General features: G+C 40.2%; 1 protein-coding gene across 2 annotated transcripts; it reads right to left on the bottom strand.

The window, feature by feature from the left end:
- Window positions 1-2885: 2885 nt before the first annotated feature.
- Window positions 2886-11897, bottom strand: cyp2aa8 (cytochrome P450, family 2, subfamily AA, polypeptide 8). 2 transcript variants are annotated; one of them, NM_001006080.2, is given in 9 exon segments: window positions 2886-3328; window positions 7151-7292; window positions 7434-7621; window positions 8020-8161; window positions 8249-8422; window positions 10704-10864; window positions 11058-11210; window positions 11445-11598; window positions 11675-11895. In NM_001006080.2, coding segments are annotated over 9 exon segments (1500 nt in total). In that variant the 5' UTR covers window positions 11870-11895; the 3' UTR covers window positions 2886-3137.
- Window positions 11898-23261: the final 11364 nt, after the last annotated feature.

Raw genomic sequence — 23261 nt, 5'->3', positions numbered from 1 at the left:
TTATCAGGCTTGCGTTTCCACCACAAAGGGTATCCTTTTTGGTGGGTGTGGTGTATGACAAAGTTTAAGTCGACGTCATGCTCGCTCGAATAAATGTCTACAGTAAGGCTGTACAGGTCTTTCACATCATAATGAGCAGCACTTCTCACAAAACAGATGCTTTATACACATAAATACTTGTTTATAAATGTTTATTACTAACTTTTCTATGAACAGGAGTTGATTATAACTGCAGATCAATGACAGTGCAAAATAGGCTAACAGTTACTTTAAACGTCTGTAACTATATAAAGTAAATACATAAATGCAACATATATGAACACATACAGCCCCTTACGGTCTCCGATATATTATTAATTACAGAAAAACTACAAACATCATACATTTAGTACTTATTTGAGTTCAAAAACACGCAATATAGCCCACAGTCAGCGCAAACCTGTCATATGTGTCTGTAATCTTCAGAAGCACATGCAAACTCTGTTTGAAAGTCATTTTGTCATTCCCAGTTCATAATAGTCCAAAAGGTGAAGATAATCATGGCAGTTTGCCGGCAGCTAGCTCTCTGCAACTCTCACATGGTCGCCCACTGAAGCTAAGCAGGGCTGCGCCCGGTCAGTACCAGGATGGGAGACCACATGGGAAAGCTAGGTTGCTGCCGGAAGTGGTGTTAGTGAGGCCTGCAGGGGGCGCCCAACCTGCGGTCTGTGTGGGTTCTAATGCCCCAGTATAGTGATGGGGACGCTATACTGCTCAGTGAGCGCCGTCTTTCGGATGAGACGTTAAACCGAGGTCCCGACTCTCTGTGGTTATTAAAAATCCCAGGATGTCCTTCGAAAAGAGTAGGGGTTTAACCCCGGCATCCTGGTCAAATCTGCCCACTGGCCTTTGTCGATCATGGTCTCCTAACCATCCCCATATTCCAATTGGCTTCATTGCTGTCTCCTCTCCACCAATCAGCTGGTGTGTGGTGTGCGGTCTGGCACAAAATGGCTGCCGTCGCATCATCCAGGTGGGTGCTGCACACTGGTGGTTGATGAGGAGATCCCCCCATTGTGTGTAAAGCGCTTTGAGTGCCCAGAAAAGCGCTATATAAATTTAAGGAATTATTATTATTAATAATATCCCGGAAGAAAGCGAAAACCACTGGCACTTTTAGACGGGCTCGTAAAGCAACAACTGGACATGGCAGATTTTGTTCTTCTTTGCATTGTGTCTGTTGATCAAGACGTCGACACAGTTTGTTTGAGCCCGGGTCATCCATGGCTGGTTATTTTATGCATATAGTAGCGTTATATCCATGTAATCTCTCAGCTCTGTATTAGAACATGGCGGATCCTTTGTTTACATTCTGTCTAGCTCCACGAGCTCGTGACGTATCTCTGTAACCAATCAGCATTCAGCTGGGCGTGTAGCTCCACCTTTTGGTACCCTTTCTCATTTTTGGGACCCTTTCGAAAGGGTGCCGAATAAGTGGTACGGTACGGTTTGGTTCGGTACGCTTAATGACAGTGGAAATGGCCATAACATACAGTATTGTCCTCAAGCCATGGCTGGACAGGGATACATAGATTGTACATTAAAATACACCAATGTCTTTATTGAGTTCATCACCACTACAAGGTTGAGATCATAAACTAATGCCAAACATGACGAAACGTAAAAAGTTATGTATGAACTCTACCTCACCAGGACATTATCAAACATTATCAGATTCAATCAGCCTCTCCAGCCGTTGGTTTATCAATGAGCTCAATAGTTCAATATTTTAAACATGGCGGTTCTTTTGTTTTCATTCTGGCTTGTTGCTTAAGCGAATGACGTATCTCTATAAACCAAAAGCGTTCAGCTGCACGTTTAGCTCCTCCTTGTGGGGGGGTGTTGGGTAGGGGTGGTGGTGATGGTGAGCTGCGCACGACATACCTTAAAGCCTGCTTTATACTTCTGCATCAAGTGATCGGCGTGACCCACGGCGCATGCAACATGCGTAGCTGTGCATTTATAGCTGTGAGGTGTTAATGTTCCTCTGTGTCGAGTTTCTTCGCTGGTGTTTTGTTTTTTTTTGTGGCACAAGTGGCTCAAACTTGCTCATTTTGAGGCAATAACTTTAACCATGAGGTAAAACACAAAACAAAACTTTCCATCTGGAGCTCCTTCATGCCACTTCACACTTGTAAACAATCGCTCCATCAGGCTCATGCGGCTCTCTGTCCTGCCCAGACTCGTCAGCGCTACCAATATGTGCTACACATCGTTGCAACATGTAGTTCAATTTTTTGAGAGGTGTGCATCAGCGACACTGATGGCGCAGGGCTATGCATCAATGCGTAGGCTGCGGCGTAGCATATGCATGCGCTTGATGCAGAAGTATATATCAGCCTTAAGAGTGGTGGGAGTGAGGTGCGCGCAACATACCTGAAGAGCTGGGAGAGATGCGATGGAGAGGCACGTGCGACATATTTAAAGACCGGGCGGGAGACGCGCGATTTCCTGGAGATTATCATTCATTTGCTGGCATTTGAGAGTCTATGCATTTGCGGGAGACTCCCGGAACGTCCGGGAGACTTGGGATGTCTGCTGATATAAGAAAAAAGGCCGACAGTGGCTTCTACTTCCTCAGCATAAAATGGTCCAAATATTTTTCATTTTTTGAGTGAACTATCCATTTAAACTGAATTAATTGGAAAAGAATGATGATCAAAATAGACACATTTTATCAACAGACACTTTTAGATGATTGTAAATGTTTAGCAGAAGCTCCTTTAGAGATATTCCTTTCCTTGCGTTCATCGGCCATTAATAAGTCAAAGACAATAATAGTTAATAATGACAATAATAGTAATCGGCCATTGATAGTCAAAGTCAAAGACAATCCACAGAACACCTCAAATGAAAAGGTTTAATAACAATATTTTGCAACGGTTACGACTGAATTAGATACAAAATAAACGAAGTGAAAAAACAACATGATAATATTAATTCTACTTTAATTAATATGAGAAAAGGACGAATCATTTCCTTGACCATGTGACCTTTATTATCAGAATGATATAGATGAGCCAAAGTGCTCTTGGGTGTCTCAACGGCTGTGCTGTCATTGTTTTTCCTTTATATGTGATGACGTGATATGTTTCGGGTCATTCTTTGGTGTCTCTACTGCAGCAGATGAAGCTAAAATTTTGAGGATAGCGCAACACACTCAAGATTCCATCCATGTCCATGGGCTTTGCATCAGGTGGCAAGGAGAAACGAATCCTCTGTAGGAGAGCCGTGATGAACAAGAAGAGCTCCGTCCTTGCCAGTGTCTCACCCAGACAGACCCTCACCCCTGATGAGCAAACACACAAATTAATCCAGCAACTTTTGCTTGTGCTCGAGGGGCTATTTATAAGTTTTCAGCCCAAAATGGTGATATCATGCGCATACATAGTTTGTGTTGGGTATGTAGACGTGCAGCACATATCGAGTCTAAAGGCAAGCATGAACAAAAACAGCAATGGCAGAGTTCATAGTAGTGCTGATGCTACTCAAGCTAATTCAGCAAAGTGTAGATTTACTTCACCCACATTACAACAAACAAAATACAGTGCACACTGCAAATTCCAAATAGACACTTGTGCAGGGGTGGGCAAACTTGATCCTCAAGGGCCGGTGTCCCTGCAGAGTTTTGTTCCAACACTAGTAAAACACACCTGAACAAGCTAATCAGTGTCCTCAAGATCACTAGAATCGGTCCCACTTTATATTAAGTGGCCTTAACTAATATGTACTTGCACAGGAATTAATAGTTTGTTACAATGTACTTATTGTGTAAATACATGTATTTACTGTGTACTTATGCTTGATTAAATACCTGTATGTAATTACATCTGTAATTAACTTCTGTAATTACATTTGTAAATACACTGCTGACCATTCCCTACACCTTAACCCACCCTTAAACCTACCCATACCACCAAACCTGTCCATAACCCAACCTCTATCCCAACTCAAGAGCACCACGTGTTCTCAAATACATTATGAACACAGTAAGTACATTGTATTTATTTTTTGATGCAACTACATAGTAGTTAAGGACACTTAATATAAAGTGGGACCCTAGAATCTATAAGCAGGTATATGTTTGATTAGAGTAGGAGCTAAACTGTGCAGGACACTGGCCCTCCAGGACCGAGTTTGCCCACCCCTGCACTAGTGTCTAATGCATGTCTATGTATTCTATGTCTTGGATTAGATTATTGAACTCATGTATCAATGTTGTGTACACATAAAAACTTTGCGTACGCCAGGTTATATGCTTACGTTTAGATTTACTAACGATGAAATTAACGTGAGAATGTGCGTTGGTCCATGCCAACTTCATGTCTGCCACACGTGTATTTCTTGTGTGTGTTTGTTTTATTTCCATTGGCAACTTCTAGAGGCAATTATGTTAAATTGCACACTACAAAGTATCGCACCAACACAAGTGAAAAAACATAGCTATTCATTTATAATTGATAAAACGAGTAAACTGACACAATTTTTTGGACCAATTGTGTGATTTAGAACATATAAAAGCATTTGCAAATGTATACAACCCTTAGTCTATGGCAGTTGGAGTGTTGGCCTTATTAGAGGACATTGTCAATGGTCGAATGCGAAGGGAAAGCATTTTTTAGGGATCATAGTGATTGTCTGGTCCATGATGATGACTGGGTTATTATCCGTTTCAAATTTCCAAGAGCTATCCTCTTTGAGCTCTGTGCTGAGTTGGGTCCAAATTTGGAAGGAGAGACAGCGAGGAGGCTCCAAGGTGGCGGGGCGTAATTATTTAACTGCATATAAGGAGACCGTGGTTATTAACCCTAAAGAAGTGGCTGTTAACCCTCCTCAACAACCCACAAACTGACCAAGAGCCCAGATACAATGATGCCCATTCTCGCACTCGGTAAGTTGTAGATCGGGAGATTGGGCAGCTGAAATGCGGGTGGTGCTGCCTTGATAAGAGCGGAGGGGTGCTGCTATATTGCCCTAACAAACTGTTCCTCTAATACAGAAGCCACAGCCATATCACCCTGCAGCCCAAGACCGGCTACTCACTGAAGCTAAGCAGACCTGAGCCTGGTCAGTACCTGGATGGGAGGCCATTAGGGAACACTAGGTTGCTGTCGGAAGTGGTGTTGGTGAGGCCAGCAGGGGCGCTCAACCTGTGGTCTGTGTAAGTCCTAATGCCCCAGTAAAAGTGAAGGGGACATACTGTCAGTGGGCGCCGTCTTTCATATGAGACGTTAAACCGAGATCCTGACTCTCTGTGGTCATTAAAAATCCCATGGCACTTCTCGTGAAAGAGCAGGGGTGTAACCCTAGTGTCCTGGCCAAAGTCCCTCTATCGGCCCTTACGATCATGGCCTCCCATTCATCCCGTTCCACCGAATTGGCTCTATCACTGTCCCTCCACTCCACTAATAGCTGGTGTGTGATGAGCGCACTGGCGCCGTTGTCCTGTGGCTGCAGTCGGATCATCCAAGTGGATGCTGCACACTGGTGGTGGTTGTGTGGACCGTACCCAAGTTCGATTGTTCCCCCTTGCCACCTCCTCAAGATGTGGGTGGTTGGGGTGGTGGGGGGGGGTGTCCTAGTAGGTTGAAAACCCCTAAACTATGGGCTACAGGGCAGACTCTGCTCTTCTTCTTGGCTTTGTGGCTGTTCATCAAGACGACGACAAGGTTTGTTTGAGCTCGGGTCGACCATGACTTGTTATTATATGTCCCTGCTGTAAAATCCAGCTTAAACCAGCCTAGGCTGGTTGGCTGGTTTTAGCTGGTTGACCAGCCTGGTTTTAGAGGGGTTTTGGCCATTTCCAGGCTGGTTTCCAGTCATTTCCAGCCTGGTCTTAGCTGGTCAGGCTGGAAAATGACCAGCCAAATCCAGCTAAAACCAGCTTGACCAGCCTGGTTTAAGCTGGATATAGCTGGTTTTGGCTGGACTCCCAGCTTGGCTAGGCTGGTCAAGCTGGTTTTAGCTGATCATCTCCCAGCCTGACCAGCTAAGATCAGGCTGGAAATAGCTGGAAACCAGCCTGGAAGTGGCCAAAACCCCTCTAAAACCAGCTTGGTCGACCAGCTTAAACCAGCCAACCAGCCTAGGCTGGTTGAAGCTGGATTTTTCAGCAGGGTATATATTATTGCGATGTAATGTCTCGGCTGTGTTTTTAAAATCTAAATCCTTTTATTTTATGCTGCTGCTTTTGTAAGCTCTGGTGACGTGTCTCTGTAAACCAATAGCATTCAGCTGCGCATGTAGCTCCACCTAGGAATTTGGACATTCTATAGCCGCCATTTTGTAATGGTCACGCTGGAAGTAGTAAGTCATCCGGGTACTTCTCGCATACTGATTGTCAAATTGTATGAATTCGGACATACTACTCTGATTGCATACTGATTTTAGTGTACTATGAAGTATAGAAGTATGCGGTTTCGGACACAGCCCTAGATTACACGTGGGATAACTGGTGAATGGTGAGTTAGCTAATAGCCACTTATGCCGTACTCACACTAGGTACAGTTGCCTCGAACCGGGCCAAAGCCGCTTGTTCCCCCTCCCGTCTCCCCCGACGGCCCGCGCTCACACCACAGACAGGCTTCGGCACGCTTACGTCATCGCTGCTGCGCTGTTCAGTGAGAAGCGCTCTCTCACTCAGCAGCACAGTGGAGATTTCTCTAGTTATATCGTTTCAGTCAATTGATATGCCGTCAAGTATTTCGCCAAACAGTCCTTAGGGATGCGATGACACGCAGTCAAGTATTTCTCCGAACAGATCCGCCACTTTTGGCGCTCATAAACAATCATAAAGCTCTCGTGCTGCAGGGATGAGGAGGTCTGCTGAAGCCGCGCAGCTGTCGTGCAGTGAGGGGTTTGCGTCTTAACAGTCCCTCAAAGTCACGTCTCGCTTTCAAAGCCCAAGTGAACCGCGCTCACACTTCTCAAACGATCCAGGAAACGGGCCTGGGCACGGTACGGATGGCATAGTGTGAGTAGGCTCTTACATTGTTTACAATGTTTTTCATTTTTGACTACACCACTGTCATGTAAATGTAACTTAAATCTGTAAAATAAAATGATTAATAAATAAATCTGTTAAAATTACTTTCACAAACCGCTGACTCACCCAGGGAAAATGGAATGAAAGACTCATGCTTGCTGAATTGTCCGCTCTCATCCAGGAAATTCTCTGGGTTAAATGTGTCGGGATGCTTCCAGTTTTCCTTATTGCTGAAAATTGCTGTGAGGTTTACTATGATTGTAGTTCCCTGTATGAGGAAAGTTTAACAGAGTTGAGTCAAGAGAATTGCTTCGTTTTGAAAGGTACAATATAAACGCAGAAAGCCAGAGGAGGTGTGGGTTTTTACTATTCATTAAATAGCTTCATTCACTCAAGCTCCATTCATTACCCGAGGAAGGTCGTATCCTTGTAGTTTTGTGGGCTGAATTGTTTCATGAATCAACCCAAAAGGTGCAAGGTTCGCACATCGCTGAATCTCGTAAACAGTGGCGAGTGTGTACGGTAGTCTGTCACGGTCTTCCATACTGGGCAAGCGGTCATAACCCAGAACCTGAACAATCTCCTTATGGCATCTCTCTGTGTTGTGAGACAAATGTTTAGGGGGAAAAAGTTAGGACTTTGTAAGTGCAAATGTGCTCCTAATGTTTGTTTTATTGTGAACCGAATAACATTCTCTGTAGACTCTTTTTCTGCAACCAAAAATTTAAATTTCCATAAAGTTACAGGGAGGGTTTTGTGATAACCTAAATGAGAATGTTCTGAATACGTACTTCTAACCTAGAAGAAACAGTCCTCTTAGACGCTGGTCTAAATTAGCATCTAAGCTAAAACAAATGATCATGACATCCCTTAGCTAATACGTTCAGACAACTGTGGTGAAACCTAAAGTAAGATTTTTAGCTAAGTGTAACAACTTAGACAGAATCCAGTCATTAAAATGAATCTTGTCTGCAGTTTATGGTTTGCTTTAGTACCTTGTACGTCTGGGTTTTGTATTAAGAAGAGGAGTCCCCATCTGAAAGTGGTCGCTGTGCTGTCAGATCCAGCCACAAACAGGTCAGTTGTTGAACCAATCAGGTTTTCATCATGAAAAGTGGAGTCTTTGTTGGACTTTTGCTGTTTCAGATAGAACAAAGCTGTCAGTTTACAGTAACTACAATTAAATTAATACATATAAGAAGAAGCCTTCTTTCATGATCTCACTTTCTCCATCTCCAGCAGATAGGCATCGATGTAGTCTCGTGGACTGCCTGGATCCAGAGTTTTTTTGTGTTCTTTAACTTCATGTTGAAAAAAACCTGATAACTCATCGGCGTTCTTCTTGATCTTCTGGTGTGGACCAGGGAAATGCTTGATAATGGGGGCGAAGTTGAAAATCTAAGACAGATAAAGCATTATGAGGTAACAGGCCTGTTGTATTCCAAGTTTAGATTTCCCCCCACACATTTGTGGTATATTGTCAGTGTAAGTAAATGTTTTAACTTGCAGTTAGGATACTCATGTCATCTTCCATTTTGTGTTTTAATTCAGGGGTTTTCAAACTGTGGGTCACACAGTGAACAAAGGTGGGTCACGCAACGTCACTTAGCTGACTGGAGCTATTTTTACATTGCGGTGAATCAAAACCAGTACAATTGACGGCAATAACTCAAAAACGTCTTACCCTAAAAATATCTAAAGTGTGTTTCCTACAAAAAGACAAAACTGGTTATGTTTCACAGCTGTCTTTTTCTTTTTTTTTTTTCGCTCGACATTACGAGCACTGCTCCGTTTGAGCCCTCGCAATCTGCGTTTGGCCGGGAGAGCTCGCACAGAGCGGAGCTCTCAGTAAGGGACCGTCGGAAAAGTGCTTATTTTTTTCGTTTTTTCCTTTTTTTTTTTTTTTTGCTCCGTCCTGCATGTTTTATTTTAAACACTACTAATTTTCTCTTGAGTGAAGTTTATGTATAAACAAATTTCGAGAGGATCACATGCTTATGATTGCTAGCGGCTGGATCCGCATTATCTAATTAACTACGCTCCAATCAGATGACTCCTAAACTACTATAAATACCCTAGGGTTAGTTCCACTGCTATCTTCGTTTTGAAGAGTCCCCCCTTCCTCCCCTACTCCTCCTTCTTAGACGGGTGACACGGTGGCCCAGTGCATAGCACTGTCGCCTCACAGCAAGAATGTCTCTGGTTCCTGGCTTTACCAAACTAGCAGACATTTCTGTGTGGAGTTTGCACTTCTCCCCATGCTCATGTGGGTTCCCCCCCGGGTTCCCCAGTTTCCTCCCACCGCCTAAAAACATGCAATTAAGTCAATTGAACAATCCAAATTGTCAACATAGACATGCTTCTAGTACGTAGTTAAATTCAAGAGCATTCACTTGCTACAGCAGGGGAGTTATCGAGATCTACCTGAGCTCAAACTCCCCTCCCGCCTTGCAACGGGAGGGAGCCCTGGGCTCGAGGATCTCATGAGCTCAGGGCTCTCTCCCGGGACAGCATGCCAAACAAGCTTTTATAATTAATCATCAGCTAAGTGTGAACTCTTGAAATGAGCACAAACAGTTACTAAAGTAGTCGAATGCTTCATTATAGATCTGTGCATTCTTACATGAACACCTCTGTTATCAAACAAAACACAATGAGAGATTCATTTGCTGCCCTTTACTAAATAACTTACTTTAATCAATATGCAAATACAATTAAAAATGAAATATTTTATAGCTTTATTTAATTTCTGTATAGGCCATTGTTTTAATAGGCTAAACCTTTTATTTTATTGTCAATATTTTCTAATGTTTGCTATGTATTCTATCATTTGAAGCTATGTGTTGTCCCATATCTTTTACATCCCAACGTTGACAGATTGCCAATCAATAAACAGCTATAGTGCTATCTGTTAGGTTTAACTTCACCTAATGTTATGGAAGGGCATAGATGTTATGGAAGTAATAGTAATGAAACTACCCCCATCAGTCCTTCCTCTAGCGAATGTGTAAATATTAGATCTATTCAGCTATAACGTTAATTGCATTGGCATATTTATCTGACTTTTTCCCAGCTTCGATCAAAAAGCTATTTAGTTTCTTATGACTATACACTAGCAGTGGCATTTACTGCGATGAGACGGGGCTTGATCATAATCAAGGGGCTTGATCAAAGGCTGATTGATCAAAATCAGCCAGCATCCCACAAAAAGCACTTCAAGCCTCATTTTGTGCATATCAAATCGCAAAATCCAAAAAGCCACACACCTTATATTTTTGACTGCTTTGAATGGATACATTTATTTTTACCCATTTTTCCATATTAAAATATCATGGTGGGTCTTGAGATTAAATTACTTGCCTAGGTGAGTCCCGGAATAAAAAAAGTTTGGGAATCCCTGTTTTAATTAATCACGAAAAGAAGTTAAAGAATTCAACTAAAGAGACTAATTTAACTCATACCATGCAAAATATGACAATGAAGCGAGTGCAGGTCACATTATTCACCACCTAATAATGTTTTAGTAGGGATGTGTTGGTATTTAAATTCTGTATTTTCACATACAGTAGGTTGGCCTTGGCAAATAATGAATAGGTTACAACACTACATGAGGATGAATATATAAGCTGCATATACTGCATAATAAAGACAAAGCTATAAATTAGGAATTTGATCATACCTGTCCTGCTGTTGATCCTGTAAGTATCATGCTTTTACCCAGGATTTCCAGAAAATGTTCAAAGCGTTTGTCATCGTAATCGAAACGATCGCCGAACACGATGGAGCAGATAACATTGGAAAAAGCATTCTGTAGGGCATGCTGGGGATTCACTGATTTTCCTACAAAGAGAATTTCTTATTAAGTATTGTAAAATGCAAAAATAAGCATGAAGCTTTCGATATTCTACAACATTTTCTTGTCACAAATGTTTCAGAAAGTTCTCTTGGATTTTATTTGACATTTATAAGCACAGATGAGCATGTTTGGAGCCTCACACAATGTCATGTGCTCAAACGAAAAACATCAACAAACCTTTCTTTTTGAGCAATTCAGCAATCAGATATTGGCTTTCCTCTAACACACGACTTTCTACTGATTTCCTCCCCAGACCAAAGTTTCTGAGCGTGTGCAGAGCAAACCGTCTCTGCTGCCTCCAGGAGTGGTTAAATGTGACCATCACAATACCTAAAAAGGAGAAACAGACCTTCAAACCTGCACATCTTTAGCATAGTGATATGATTGCATTTTGCTCAACTCTACAGACTTCTATTTTAAAGTGTGCAAAAGGTATTTAGATTTTTGAAAATGATTCAGATCTATTCACTGAAAGGTTCTTTGTGGATACAAAAAATGGTTCTTTAACTCCATGTATGTAAACCATTTACTGGAAACTTTATTATAAAAAAAAGTGTTACTAACCGAGTCCATTAGATACCCAGTCTAGAACAGGCAGAGATGGTTTTCCAGCAAAAGCATCCTGAATCAGGACTTCTTTAGCAAGCTGAACTGTATTGAGCATTATTGTTGGCTTTCTTCCAAGATATATGGTGGTCATTTCTCCATATTGAGACAACTGTTTGGAGAACAATGCATTTTATTCAGAATACTGCAGCAGAGCTTCACAATGAGAGAAAACAGCAAAGACTTACAGATCTTATGAACTCCATTGGGTTCTTCAAGAAGACTGGCAGGTTTCCTACAAAAGGCAGAGGTGATGGACCAGGTGGAAATCGACTTTTGAATGAATGAATCCTGAAGATCTCAAGCAGAAACATAAAAATCAAGCTTAGGATAAGAGTCATGCCCGCAAAGGCCAGGTCTAACTTCAGGAGAGCCGAAAACATGATGACAGATTGAGTTCAGGGCAAACACAAGATCAGTAGAGGGTCAGGAGCTTTATAACAGCAGAAGAGGGAGGAGACAGAAAGGGATTGACCTGCTTTTTCAGCCCTGTCTTCACCCCCTACCCAAACAGAGTCCCACATCTTATAAATAAATTCTGTTGATTTGCAAATTATTACCTAAAAGTACCTGATTTGATTAAATAATCTTTGCTTAGTGAAAAAGAGTATCATATTATACTAATGAACTGTAAAGCTGGAGGCTTATCCTGCTATTCTAAACCAACAATCAGAGGACATGGAGGGGATGGTGTGTAAAATAATTATTCATCAGACTCTTTTATGATTAATCTGACTCCATTAAAGTTGTTATCATCATTGATAATGATAAATAATCTCACAGTCCTGAAGTAACCAAAGTTGATCATTAAGTTTAAATAGACAGTATAACATACTTTAAACATACTAACATGTATCTTGTATATATACACACACACACACTTTTTTGTATGTCAAATCTTATCATGAATCTTGGATAGAACTCCCTGGAAGATGAGACTTCTCTTAATCTCAATGGGATCTTACTGGAAAAAATAAAGGAAATAATATTAAGTGTACAAAGAAACCATAACACGTGCACTGCTATGTTGAAAACATGGTGAAACTGCCTTTATTATATATTGCCTTCCTGATCGCCTTTTCAACACCCTGAGGCCCCGTTTACACTAGTGCGTTTTAGTTTGAAAACGCATAAGTTTTGCTACGGTTACGCCATCCGCCCACACTACGCCGGAGTTCTCGAGCGCCGAAAACGGAGCGTTTTGAAAACGCTGGAGAGGCCGTTTTCATTCTAAAACGCTGCTGCTCCGTCTCAGTGTGGATGGGGAAAGACGGAGACATCTGAAAACGGAGGCGGGGCTGCAAACGTTCGCCTATCTGATTGGGGCTTTTCCTCAATATTAAGTAGCCCACACACAGTTCAGTCTCGCATCCTCTTCTTGTAAGTTAAGACTTCGCAAGTTTGATCAAGGCTGCAGTCTCCCCCTCTTCAGTTTGATATGGAAAACATACCGAGGACACGGGTAAATCTTCAAAGGGAACAGTGTACTTTATAACTTCATTCACATCACCTTGGCTACGTTGTTTCACTTTCTCAACAATAAAAATGTAAACATGATTTAAGGAACTGCCCATTTTCTTTTTAATATTAGCAACTTAACAGACAGCAGAAATGTTGAGGCGCCGTATTGCATATATGAGCGTCATCTTCACTGTGTGGATATTTATAACAAAACGGAGCCGATAACAACTGCCTCCTTTCAATTTCAGTGAAAATACGAAACGCACCCTCTCTTTTGCTGAATATCAGTTTTAATAATCGATAATTATAAAAGTATAACATACAATAAGTTTATACATTGTAGGAAATAAAGGCAAGCGATCAGTCAATGTACCTGGATTAATCATTAACTTATCTTTGCGCTTAACCAAAACATGTTACCCGTGAACAAGTAACTTAATAGATTCCAATGACCAAAGTCAGGGAATTGGCCTATGTCGTTAGATAAAGACAACAACATGAATGAAATATCACATTTAGCAAATATAGTGAGATTAGATCCAGCGGGAGATACTTGATGAGCAGTCCGACAATCAGAGCTCTCATCTGGGTAGAAATGCTGGAGCGCTTGCCCGAGAGTGTCTGTGTGGTCACGTGATGTGCGTTTTCAGCGTTTTGGTGTGGACGGAGAGCTGTTCAGAAACACTGGGTAAAACGCGAGTGTGGACGCGGATCGTTTTCATTCTACAACGCCGTTTTAAAACTAAAACGCACTAGTGTAAACGGGGCCTGAGTAAAGTGTTGTCAGACCGGAGGGAAAAACAAACTCCCCAAACCAGCTGATCTATTCTAAAATCAAAAGTGAGCGGACAGAGAGGGGGAGAAGTACATTGGTATTCACTGATTGTACAATACAATACACCAATGTCTCTATTGAGAACTGTGACACCAAACATGACAAAAAGTTAAATACCAAAGATGTGTATTGAAGGTGTGGAAACTCTGCCTCACCAGGAGGACTCGTCCTGGGCTTGGAAAGTCCCAGCAATGCTTCATTAGCATAGAAGGGACCACAAGGCCCTGTTCACACCTGGCATAAAGATGTGTTTGCATCAATCTGAACACAAGTGAACAAGAGACACAGCACCGTTCACACCTGACATTTAAATGTTTCTTTTTTCCACTTTCAATCATTTTTCTGATAATGAGGATTGTTACCTCCCTTCCCCTTTTTGGTCTAGGGTTGGGGAAGGAAAATAACAAAGAAAATTAAAATTTAGAATGAGAAAAAGACCAAATTAAGGAATTGTGTAAACATTTAATAAACAAAAACTGAGGGAACACTTCAATCCTACCTCAGAAAGGTGAAACAACCACATGAGTAAAACTTGAATATTTTATTATTTGGTTCACAAATCAATAAACAATAAATGAAGCACAAATCTTCAGGAAAAGGATTAAGCAAAACAACAAAACAGATCTAGCTCAGGTGGAATACTAAATAACCTAATTTCAGGTAAAAGAAAAGAAACAACAAAAGGCTTTCCTCAACTCCCATACTATGAATAAACACAATCAAACATGTACAAAAATGGCACCCTCTCCCTACAGCTTCAATTTGTAGATCAAAAAAGTCAGATAAAGAAACAATACAATTACCTTTTAACACACACACACACACACACACACACACACACACACACACACACACACACACACACACACACACACACACACACACACACACACACACACACACACACACACACACACACACACACACACACACACACACACACACACACACACACACACACACACACACACACACACACACACACACACACACACACACACACACACACACACACACACACACACACACACACACACACACACACACACACACACACACACACACACAAAAAAATAAATAAAATAAATCACACAAGAAATTAGACACACTGCCTGTAAAATTCCACAATGCAAAACAAACAACAAGTTTCTCAAAAGACAGAAGTTAAATTGAACTCAATAGCCTATTAAACTTCTTTCTATAATCAACAAGATCAATACCCACAAAACATGACCACAACAACCACAAGTCTGGAGCAGGGGAGAAGTGAACCTCTCCATGGGTTGAAACACATTGCTCTTTTGTAGCCGCGCATTACTGCAGCGCGCTCCAATGATGAGCACCACCTGGGCCCAATCAGCTCTACCTAGTGAGCAGGCAGAGAGACACAGTGAAAGTAAGAGAGAAACACACAACATAACCACTCCCAATGGGCAGTAAACACACAAATAAACAATAATAATAAATAATAATGATAAATACAACCATGGGATGTAATAATGATGATGGGACTGTGGGTGGGTGTTGGATTTTACTCTTTAACACTTGGAAATGCAGCACAACTTTCAGAATTTATAAAAAAAAAAAAAAAAATATATATATATATATATATATATATATATATATATATATATATATATATATATATATATATATATATATATATATAAAGCTTTTAAAAGTTGTCTACCAGAACAAATAAAAATGCTTTAGAAATAGGTTACTTTATTTGTTAAATAATCAAAATATAGATAATGGATATGTGGGTGGCTTGGTGGGTAGTGCTGTCGCCTTACAGCAAAAAGGTCGCTGGTTCGAGCCTCGGCTGGGTCATTTCTCCCTGTGTTGGTGTGGGTTTCCTCCAGGTGCTCCGGTTTCCCCGGAGCAGCATGTGTGTGATTGAGTGTATGGGTTGCAGCTGGAATGGCATCCGCTGCATAAAACATATGCTAGATAAGTTGGGGGTTCATTCCACTGTGGTGACCCCTGATTAATAAAGGGACTAAGCCGAAAACAAAATGAATGAATAAAGGAATAATTGATGTTTTTTTTTTTCTATCATCTTCTAAGGCCTCGAGGAGAGTAGTTCTCCTTTTGTGTTATGTTTAATTTAACAAATAAACAGTTGTAGTATGTATATTCAATTCAATTCATGTTTATTTATACAGCACTTTTCACAATGTAATGTAGATTGTGTCAAAGCAGCTTGACATAGTTTCTAGTAAAGTCCAGATTTCAGAGTTTCAGATTTCAGAGTGTGGTTTAAATGTCACTGCTGAAAGTTCAAACACTGAACAGCAACTCCATTAAAGGGCAGCTCCACAAGTCCCAATCCAACCAAGCCAGTGATGAAACCTGTATTTCAAGAGTTCACACTTAGCTGATGATTGATAATAAAGCTAGTTTGGCGTGCTGTCCCGGGAGAGAGCCCTGAGCTTATAAGATCCTCGAGCCCTGGGCTCCCTCCCGTTGCAAGGCGAGAGGGGAGTTTGAGCTCAGGTAGATCTCGATGACTCCCCCTCTTGCTTGTTGTATTTAAGTGTCAGATTTGGATGCTGAAAGGTGTACTCAGAGTTTAGCTAAAGTATTTGGATTAATTGTTTAGAGTACTTGTTTTTGAACTGTGGGAGGAAACCGGAGGACCCGGGGAAAACCCACGCGACCACAGGGAGAAAACTCCGCACAGAAATGCCATCTGGTTTGGAAAGGAATTAAACCAGGGGCATTCTTGCTGTGAGGCAACAGCGCTAATCGCTGGCCACCGTGACGCCCGCTTGAAAGGAGGGAAAGTAGGGTTGGGTGGGGGGGGGGTTTCTTCAAGACGAAGATATTGAGATGAGAAAAGTCTGGTTATTTATGGTGAGTAAAGGATCGTCTGATAGGATAATCAGTCATTAGCTAAAGTTGGAACAGCTGTGAACAATCATAAGCACGTGATTCTCTCGATTTGTTTATAAATAAACTTCACTTAGCATTGTTCACTTGTTATAGGATTAACGAAAATGCATCTTCATACTCGGCCTGAACAGAGCCTTATAGTATATAATATGTATTTTCTCAGCGCACAGTGTCAAAGTAACACACTACCAGACAAAAATGGCCTTCCATGACCAAACGTTATGCACACATAACCCCAATCTTGTACGACCTCCATTGGCTCCCAGTTGAATATCACATTAAATTCAAAATTCTCCTCCTTGCATTTAGATCCCTAAATAGCCTAGTTCCCTCATATCACTGCAAGATGGTTGTCCCCTACACCCCAGCTCGTTCATTACGTTCCGCTGACTCTGGCCTTCTCTCTGTCCCTCGGTACCGCCTCTCTTTAATGGGGGGCAGATCAATTAATGTTATTGCACCCAAACTCTGGAACTCTCTCCCACGCTCACTCCGCTCTGCTAATAATATCTCTGAATTCAAATCCTTACTTAAGACTCACTTATTTTCTGAATGCTTTGCTTCTGATCTGCCAAACTGACTTTATCTGATCCACCTCCACTCTGCTCATTTGTCTCCTAGGTCTTGTTTGTGTAATTCCAGTTTATTATATTTGACTTCATGTGTTTTGTTTATTTACATTTACATTTAGTCATTTAGCAGACGCTTTTATCCAAAGCGACTTACAAATGAGGACAAAGAAGCAATTTACACTACTATAAGAGCAACAATGAGTAAGTGCTATAGGCAAGTTTCAGAAATGTAAAGAAAGTGTAAGAAGCAAAATATTAGTAATTAGTAAAACATTAGTATATATATACTAATGTATATATTATATATATATATATATATATATATTATATATATATATATATAATGTATATATATATATATATATATATATATATATATATATATATATATTTTTTTTTTTTTTTTTATATATATATATATATATTTTTTTTTTTTGTGGTAGTTAGTGGAGGAGTCAGAGAGGCAATTGCAGATTACGAAGGGAAGTGTAGACTAAATAGTTGAGTTTTCAGTCGTTTCTTGAAGACAGCGAGTGACTCTGCCGTTCTGATGCAGTTAGGGAGTTCATTCCACCAACTGGGCAGATTGAATGCGAGAGTTCGGGAATGTGATTTCTTCCCTCTTTGGGATGGAACCACGAGGCGACGTTCATTCACAGAACGCAAGTTTCTGGAGGGCACATAAATCTGCAGAAGTGAGAGCAGATAAGGAGCAAAGCCAGAAGTCGCTCTCTAAGCAAACATCAGAGCTTTGATTTTGATGCAAGCAGCAACTGGCAGCCAGTGCAAATGGATGAGTAGCGGAGTGACATTTGCTTCATTAAAGACCACTCGTGCTGCTGCGTTCTGAAGCAGCTAAAGAGGTTTGATAGAGTTAGCTGGGAGCCCGGCTAGTAGAGAGTTGCAATAGTCGAGTCTGGAGAGAACAAGAGCTTGAACAAGGAGTTGAGCTGCATGATCAGATAAGAAGGGTCGGACCTTTCTGATGTTGTAGAGTGCGAATCTGCATGATTGAGCAGTTCTAGAGATGTGGTCAGAGAAGTTTAGTTGGTCATCAATCGTTACTCCAAGGCTTTTAACCATTTTGGATGCAGTAATGGTTGCCCCATCCATCTGGATTGAAAAGTTATGATGTTTATCTTTTTGGTCGCATTCCTTGCAAAGTGTCCTTGAGCTCTGGAAAGGTGCTATATAAAAAAAAATTATTATTATTATTATTAATAAAGTTGCCTATACTACATGTAGAATAAGTGTATGGAATGTTGATAATAGAGGGCTGCTGTCCTGGAGAGTTCAGCTCTAACACTGAAAACAAATACATCCATGAATACTGAAGACAGTATTCAAACTCAGTTCCTGAAGGACTGCAGCTCTGCACAGTTTAGTTTCATCTTAATAAAACACACCTGAACGAAGCAAAGTCCTTTAGGCTTGTTTGAAACCTGCACTGAAAGACGCAGTAATATTTCCGCATCAAGTGCATACGGATGATCCAGCGCAGTCTTCACACATTCAGATCCCATTCGCCGTGGCTGACGCGCTCCTCTTAAAAAAATGTACCTACATGTTGTTATAACACGTAGCGTAAGCTCTGTGATTGGTTGGCTTGGTAGGGTTGACAAGTGTAAACAGGGCTGAGAGTCGCAGGAGAATTGTGAGTGTTGTTGTCGAATCCCGTGGAGGAGCTCCATATGTAAACTGTTGTTTTGTGTTTACCCTATAATTAAAGTTGTAGCACATCTGCTGAAGCTGGATTGGAATGAAACTCTGCAGGACTCAACCCTTCAGGAACTGAGTTTGACACCCTTGACCTAAGACCTTGAGTTGCATGTTCAGTTGTGTTTGTGGGTTGGAGCTAATCTCTGCAGGGACACCAGTTCAACAGAATCAGTGGTCCACATCCCTGCTGTAATATGCTGAGATTTCATGATCATGTGACTGAACTGTATAGATTGACCTGTGGACAGATTACAACTTTTAAAAAAGGAGGCAAGCAACACAGAATCAGGAGCTCGAAGGTGGTTAGTCGTGATGTACATTTGGCTGTCTATCAGGGACAGCACTCTTGAGATAATGATAATCAGGGTGATCTCATCATTGCCTCCGGGCCTAGAATTGATGAGTGGAATTCAAGCATGGGGATCTTAATGGGGACAGAGACAGAAAGTCATAATCTGAAGGCCATCCCCACCGGCAAACAGTGCAACCGGTTTCATTGATCAGGTTATGCAGGAAGCAAAAACTTCTCAATATCCTCTCCTTGCTTGGCAACTTTGGCTCTGTTCATGGGGTTGGCCGGCTGCTGGACCCCCACATTAGTCGTCGAGTCTCGCTCTCACTAGCGAGCGGTATATCTTTATGTACTTTGACTCCTCAGCTGACTGGAAAGCTTGCAGTGTTGATTCTCATGGATTTTGTAGCTTCAGTAAATAGAGTTGCTCTATTGCTGCAGCAGGAGAAATGCATTGAGCTGATGTGGACTTAGGGTGATGGAAGTTCTCTCTCCTTTTTTTTTGTACAGGAGTGCAAACTCAACAGGGGTGAAAAAAAGGTGACAACCAGATGTAGACTAGTTGAAATCTGCTTCGATCAAAACCACATTTGCACATTCTTCTTGTGTAAGGTTTCAAAAGAAAGATCTTGAGTTTGTAGAATGGGTTTGTTACGGATTATATATTAATGATGATTAATGAAACCATTGGTTAAATTCCTTAATTGATAAGTTGCAACCAAGAGACTTTGGTTAAATAAGTCTTGCAGCACTACAGTTTCTCTGTTTCTGCCACTGGCAGGAGTCTCTTGGTTGCAACTTATCAATTAAGGAATTTAACCAATGGTTTCATCAATGGGCACATTTCCCACTCTGTAGACCAGCATATTAGGTCTGATTGGCTGTTATAACTCAAGTTGTGCATTATTAATTATTTTTCAACAATCAAACACACAAGAGTCAATTATTCTGCTTATACTATGGTGACTACACCTAAAGACATGGTTCAGATGTTGTATTTCAGGTCAGGTTTTGTCCTTAAGCAGCTCCTGTGTGTAGTTCCTGCTTCTTACACATCTTCTGCCAAGGCTTTAGGTTTTTTTTTTTTTTTTGAGTAAATTGTTGAGTGTTGCAGGCTTTGAAATATCGATCATTCAGCGTAGTGATATGGAAATGTAATGCAGTCATTATATGCCTGGGACAACTATATAGCTGTGTGATTCACTGAAAGTAATTGCACACCTCATAATGTTCTTCAGTCAATCACAGGTGAGCATCAGCCGCGTTTCCACTGTCGCATCTAAAGCGAGCGTTTCCACTGTCACTTCCAAGGCCTGTTCGGGCCAAAGCGGGGCTTTCTCAGGGCCAGCGGCCAGCCTTTTTTAGCCCACCAAATATCTTGGGCCAAAGAGAGCCAGCTAGGGCTTCGGGGCAGAGTGAAAGAGGAGGTGGACTTTGCCCGAGTCTGGTAAAGATGGCATGCAGTCATTACACTAGTTTTCCGATCACACATGAGTTCATGCACCAAACAAATAAATGAGGGAAAGAAAACGTATAGTCTTATAGGCTGGGGTCTTTTTGCTTATGATCGCCCTTTTATGTTTCTAAATGTAAAGGTGTTGCAAAAAATAATAAAGTCTTAATTTATAAGCGACTTTTCTTTGCTGCGTCCTCCTTGATGTTTCAATAACGCATAATAATCTTTACACCATATTAAAACACAGCAGCCAGTAAAGGTTGTCAAGAGTTTTTGTCAAGTTTAAAAGGTGTGTTTTTTACAGGCTCGAAACTTTATTTTGACAAAATATAGAGATAATCAGGAGGATTTGGTATTTCCCCAGTTGAATCATTACTTGCCACTGAGAAGCAGGTCAAATGTAACACACGGATATAATAATAAAACTGAGAACCTTGACTCACTTAAGTGTAAATGGGAAGCTGGTCTGGGTAGTGTAATTGACAATGATTATTGGTTAGATCTAAGTAGCAACCATCTTGGTGTGTTAGCCTCAAATTCTACTTGGGAAAGACAAATTAAAATTTTACATAGACTGTTTATTACACTTGAGGTTAGACATAAAATGAATTCAGGTCTGTCTGAGCTGTGTGTGAAATGTAAATTAGACATTGGAACCTTCTTTCATTGTATGTGGAGATGTCCTTATGTACAGCAGTTTTGGGATTTGATTAGACTGCACTCGACAGCATCCTTAAATGTACATTTCGACTGGGAGCAAAGACTTGCTTACTAGGGCTCGATGATTTAACTTATCATTTTCCGAACAGAGATATACTACATATTTTGGTTTACTTTGCTCGGAAATGTATCCTTGTAAAGTGGATCAATGACGAACCATCCAGTTTAAGTCAATGCTTGCTTGCAGTATGCAGCATAATTCCACTTGAGGCTTTCTCCACAGCTATAAAGAACAACCTTTTTTTTTTATTTTATCGGACCTGAGACCCTTTCTTTGATTATCTAGAAACCGCTAAGTTTCAAAGACTAAAAGCTTGACTGTTGGACTCAGCCTGGACAAAAGAAGTGTAATATGCCTTTTTGCAATATAATATTGTATTTTTTGATATTATTATTTTTATTGTTATTAGTGTTATTATTATTTATTTGTTGTTTATTTATTTTATTTACTATTCTTTTTAATATTTTTTTTATTTTTCATGTGGGGGTCAGAACTCAGATTCCATGTATGACAGATATTATCTTTCTGTTTTGGAAATTTAAATTTATACATCATCTTAAACAAACAAGCTTTATGTTAGGAAATGACGATATGCTGCTGATGTATGACTATTTGAAAAACAGGAATCAGATATTGAGAGACCCACCTTTAAAGTTGTCGAAATGAAGTTAATAATTATCGAAAATTGAGTTTTGTATCAAAAATAAAGATGTAAAAATACGTAACAGTCGCAGATAATCAATGTTAATCAATGAGATTTATCGAATGTGATAATGAAGGGACCAGGCCAAAGTTTGATGTTTAATAATCAAAATATGTTAACCTCTCCATATGTGCGCACAGTAGTGAACCTACACACACATATTTACTAACGCAATTATGACTATGCAGTGTGTTCGGAAGTTCCAAGAATAAAACTAATATTATCAAATTGCAAGAAAAAAAACAGGATGTAGAGGCTTTGCAGGGAATTCACTTTGCCTCAATCCTCAGTCGTTTGGGCATTACAGGGGTGGCAAAGAAAAGGGCCATTTGATCCGTAAGCGAAGCCGCAGAGAAGGCCACAAGATTATTAAAGATATCATTAGGGATTTATGGTCAGCTAAAGTTCTAAAGAACCTTTTTAAAGGTAAACCTCAATTTAAAGTATTTATTCTAAATTCTTTGAATTTTAAGGTTCATGTCATTACCTAATTTTGTATATTGCAGACCTATTTTAATAAAATAGAAAAAAATATATGATGATCAAATATAAAGCAACTGGTGTAGAAATAGATAATAATATTAATTATTATTATTATTATTATTATTATTATTATATTATCACCCCCCCCCCCCAAAAAAAAATTTATTAGCTGCTTTTAAAAAATTTTTTCCTTAATTTCTGTTTAAAGAAGAGATTTGTTCAACACATTTCTAAACATGATAGTTTTTTATAACTCATTTCTAATAACTGATTTATTTTATCTTTGCCATGATGACAGTAATGCATATTTGACTAGATGTTTTTCAAGACACTTTTATACAGCTTAAAGTGACATTTAAAGGCTTAACTTGGTGAATTAGGTTAGGCAGGTTAGTGTAATTAGGCAAGTTATTGTATAATGATGGTTTGTTCTGTAGACTATCAGAAACAAACTACCTTAAAAGGGCTAATAATTCTGACCTTAAATGTTTCTTTTTTTTTCTTTTAAGTGCTTTTATTCTAGCCGAAATAAAACAAATAAGTCTTTCTCCAGAAGAAAAAAATATTATCAGACATACTGTGAAAATGTCCTTGCTCTGTTAAACATAACTTGGAAAGTATTTAAAAATAGAAAA

Source organism: Danio rerio, chromosome 23 (assembly GCF_049306965.1).
Source record: "Danio rerio strain Tuebingen ecotype United States chromosome 23, GRCz12tu, whole genome shotgun sequence".
NCBI lineage: Eukaryota > Metazoa > Chordata > Actinopteri > Cypriniformes > Danionidae > Danio > Danio rerio.
Note: the sequence above shows the minus strand (reverse complement) of the source record. Positions and strands in the feature narration are given on the sequence as shown.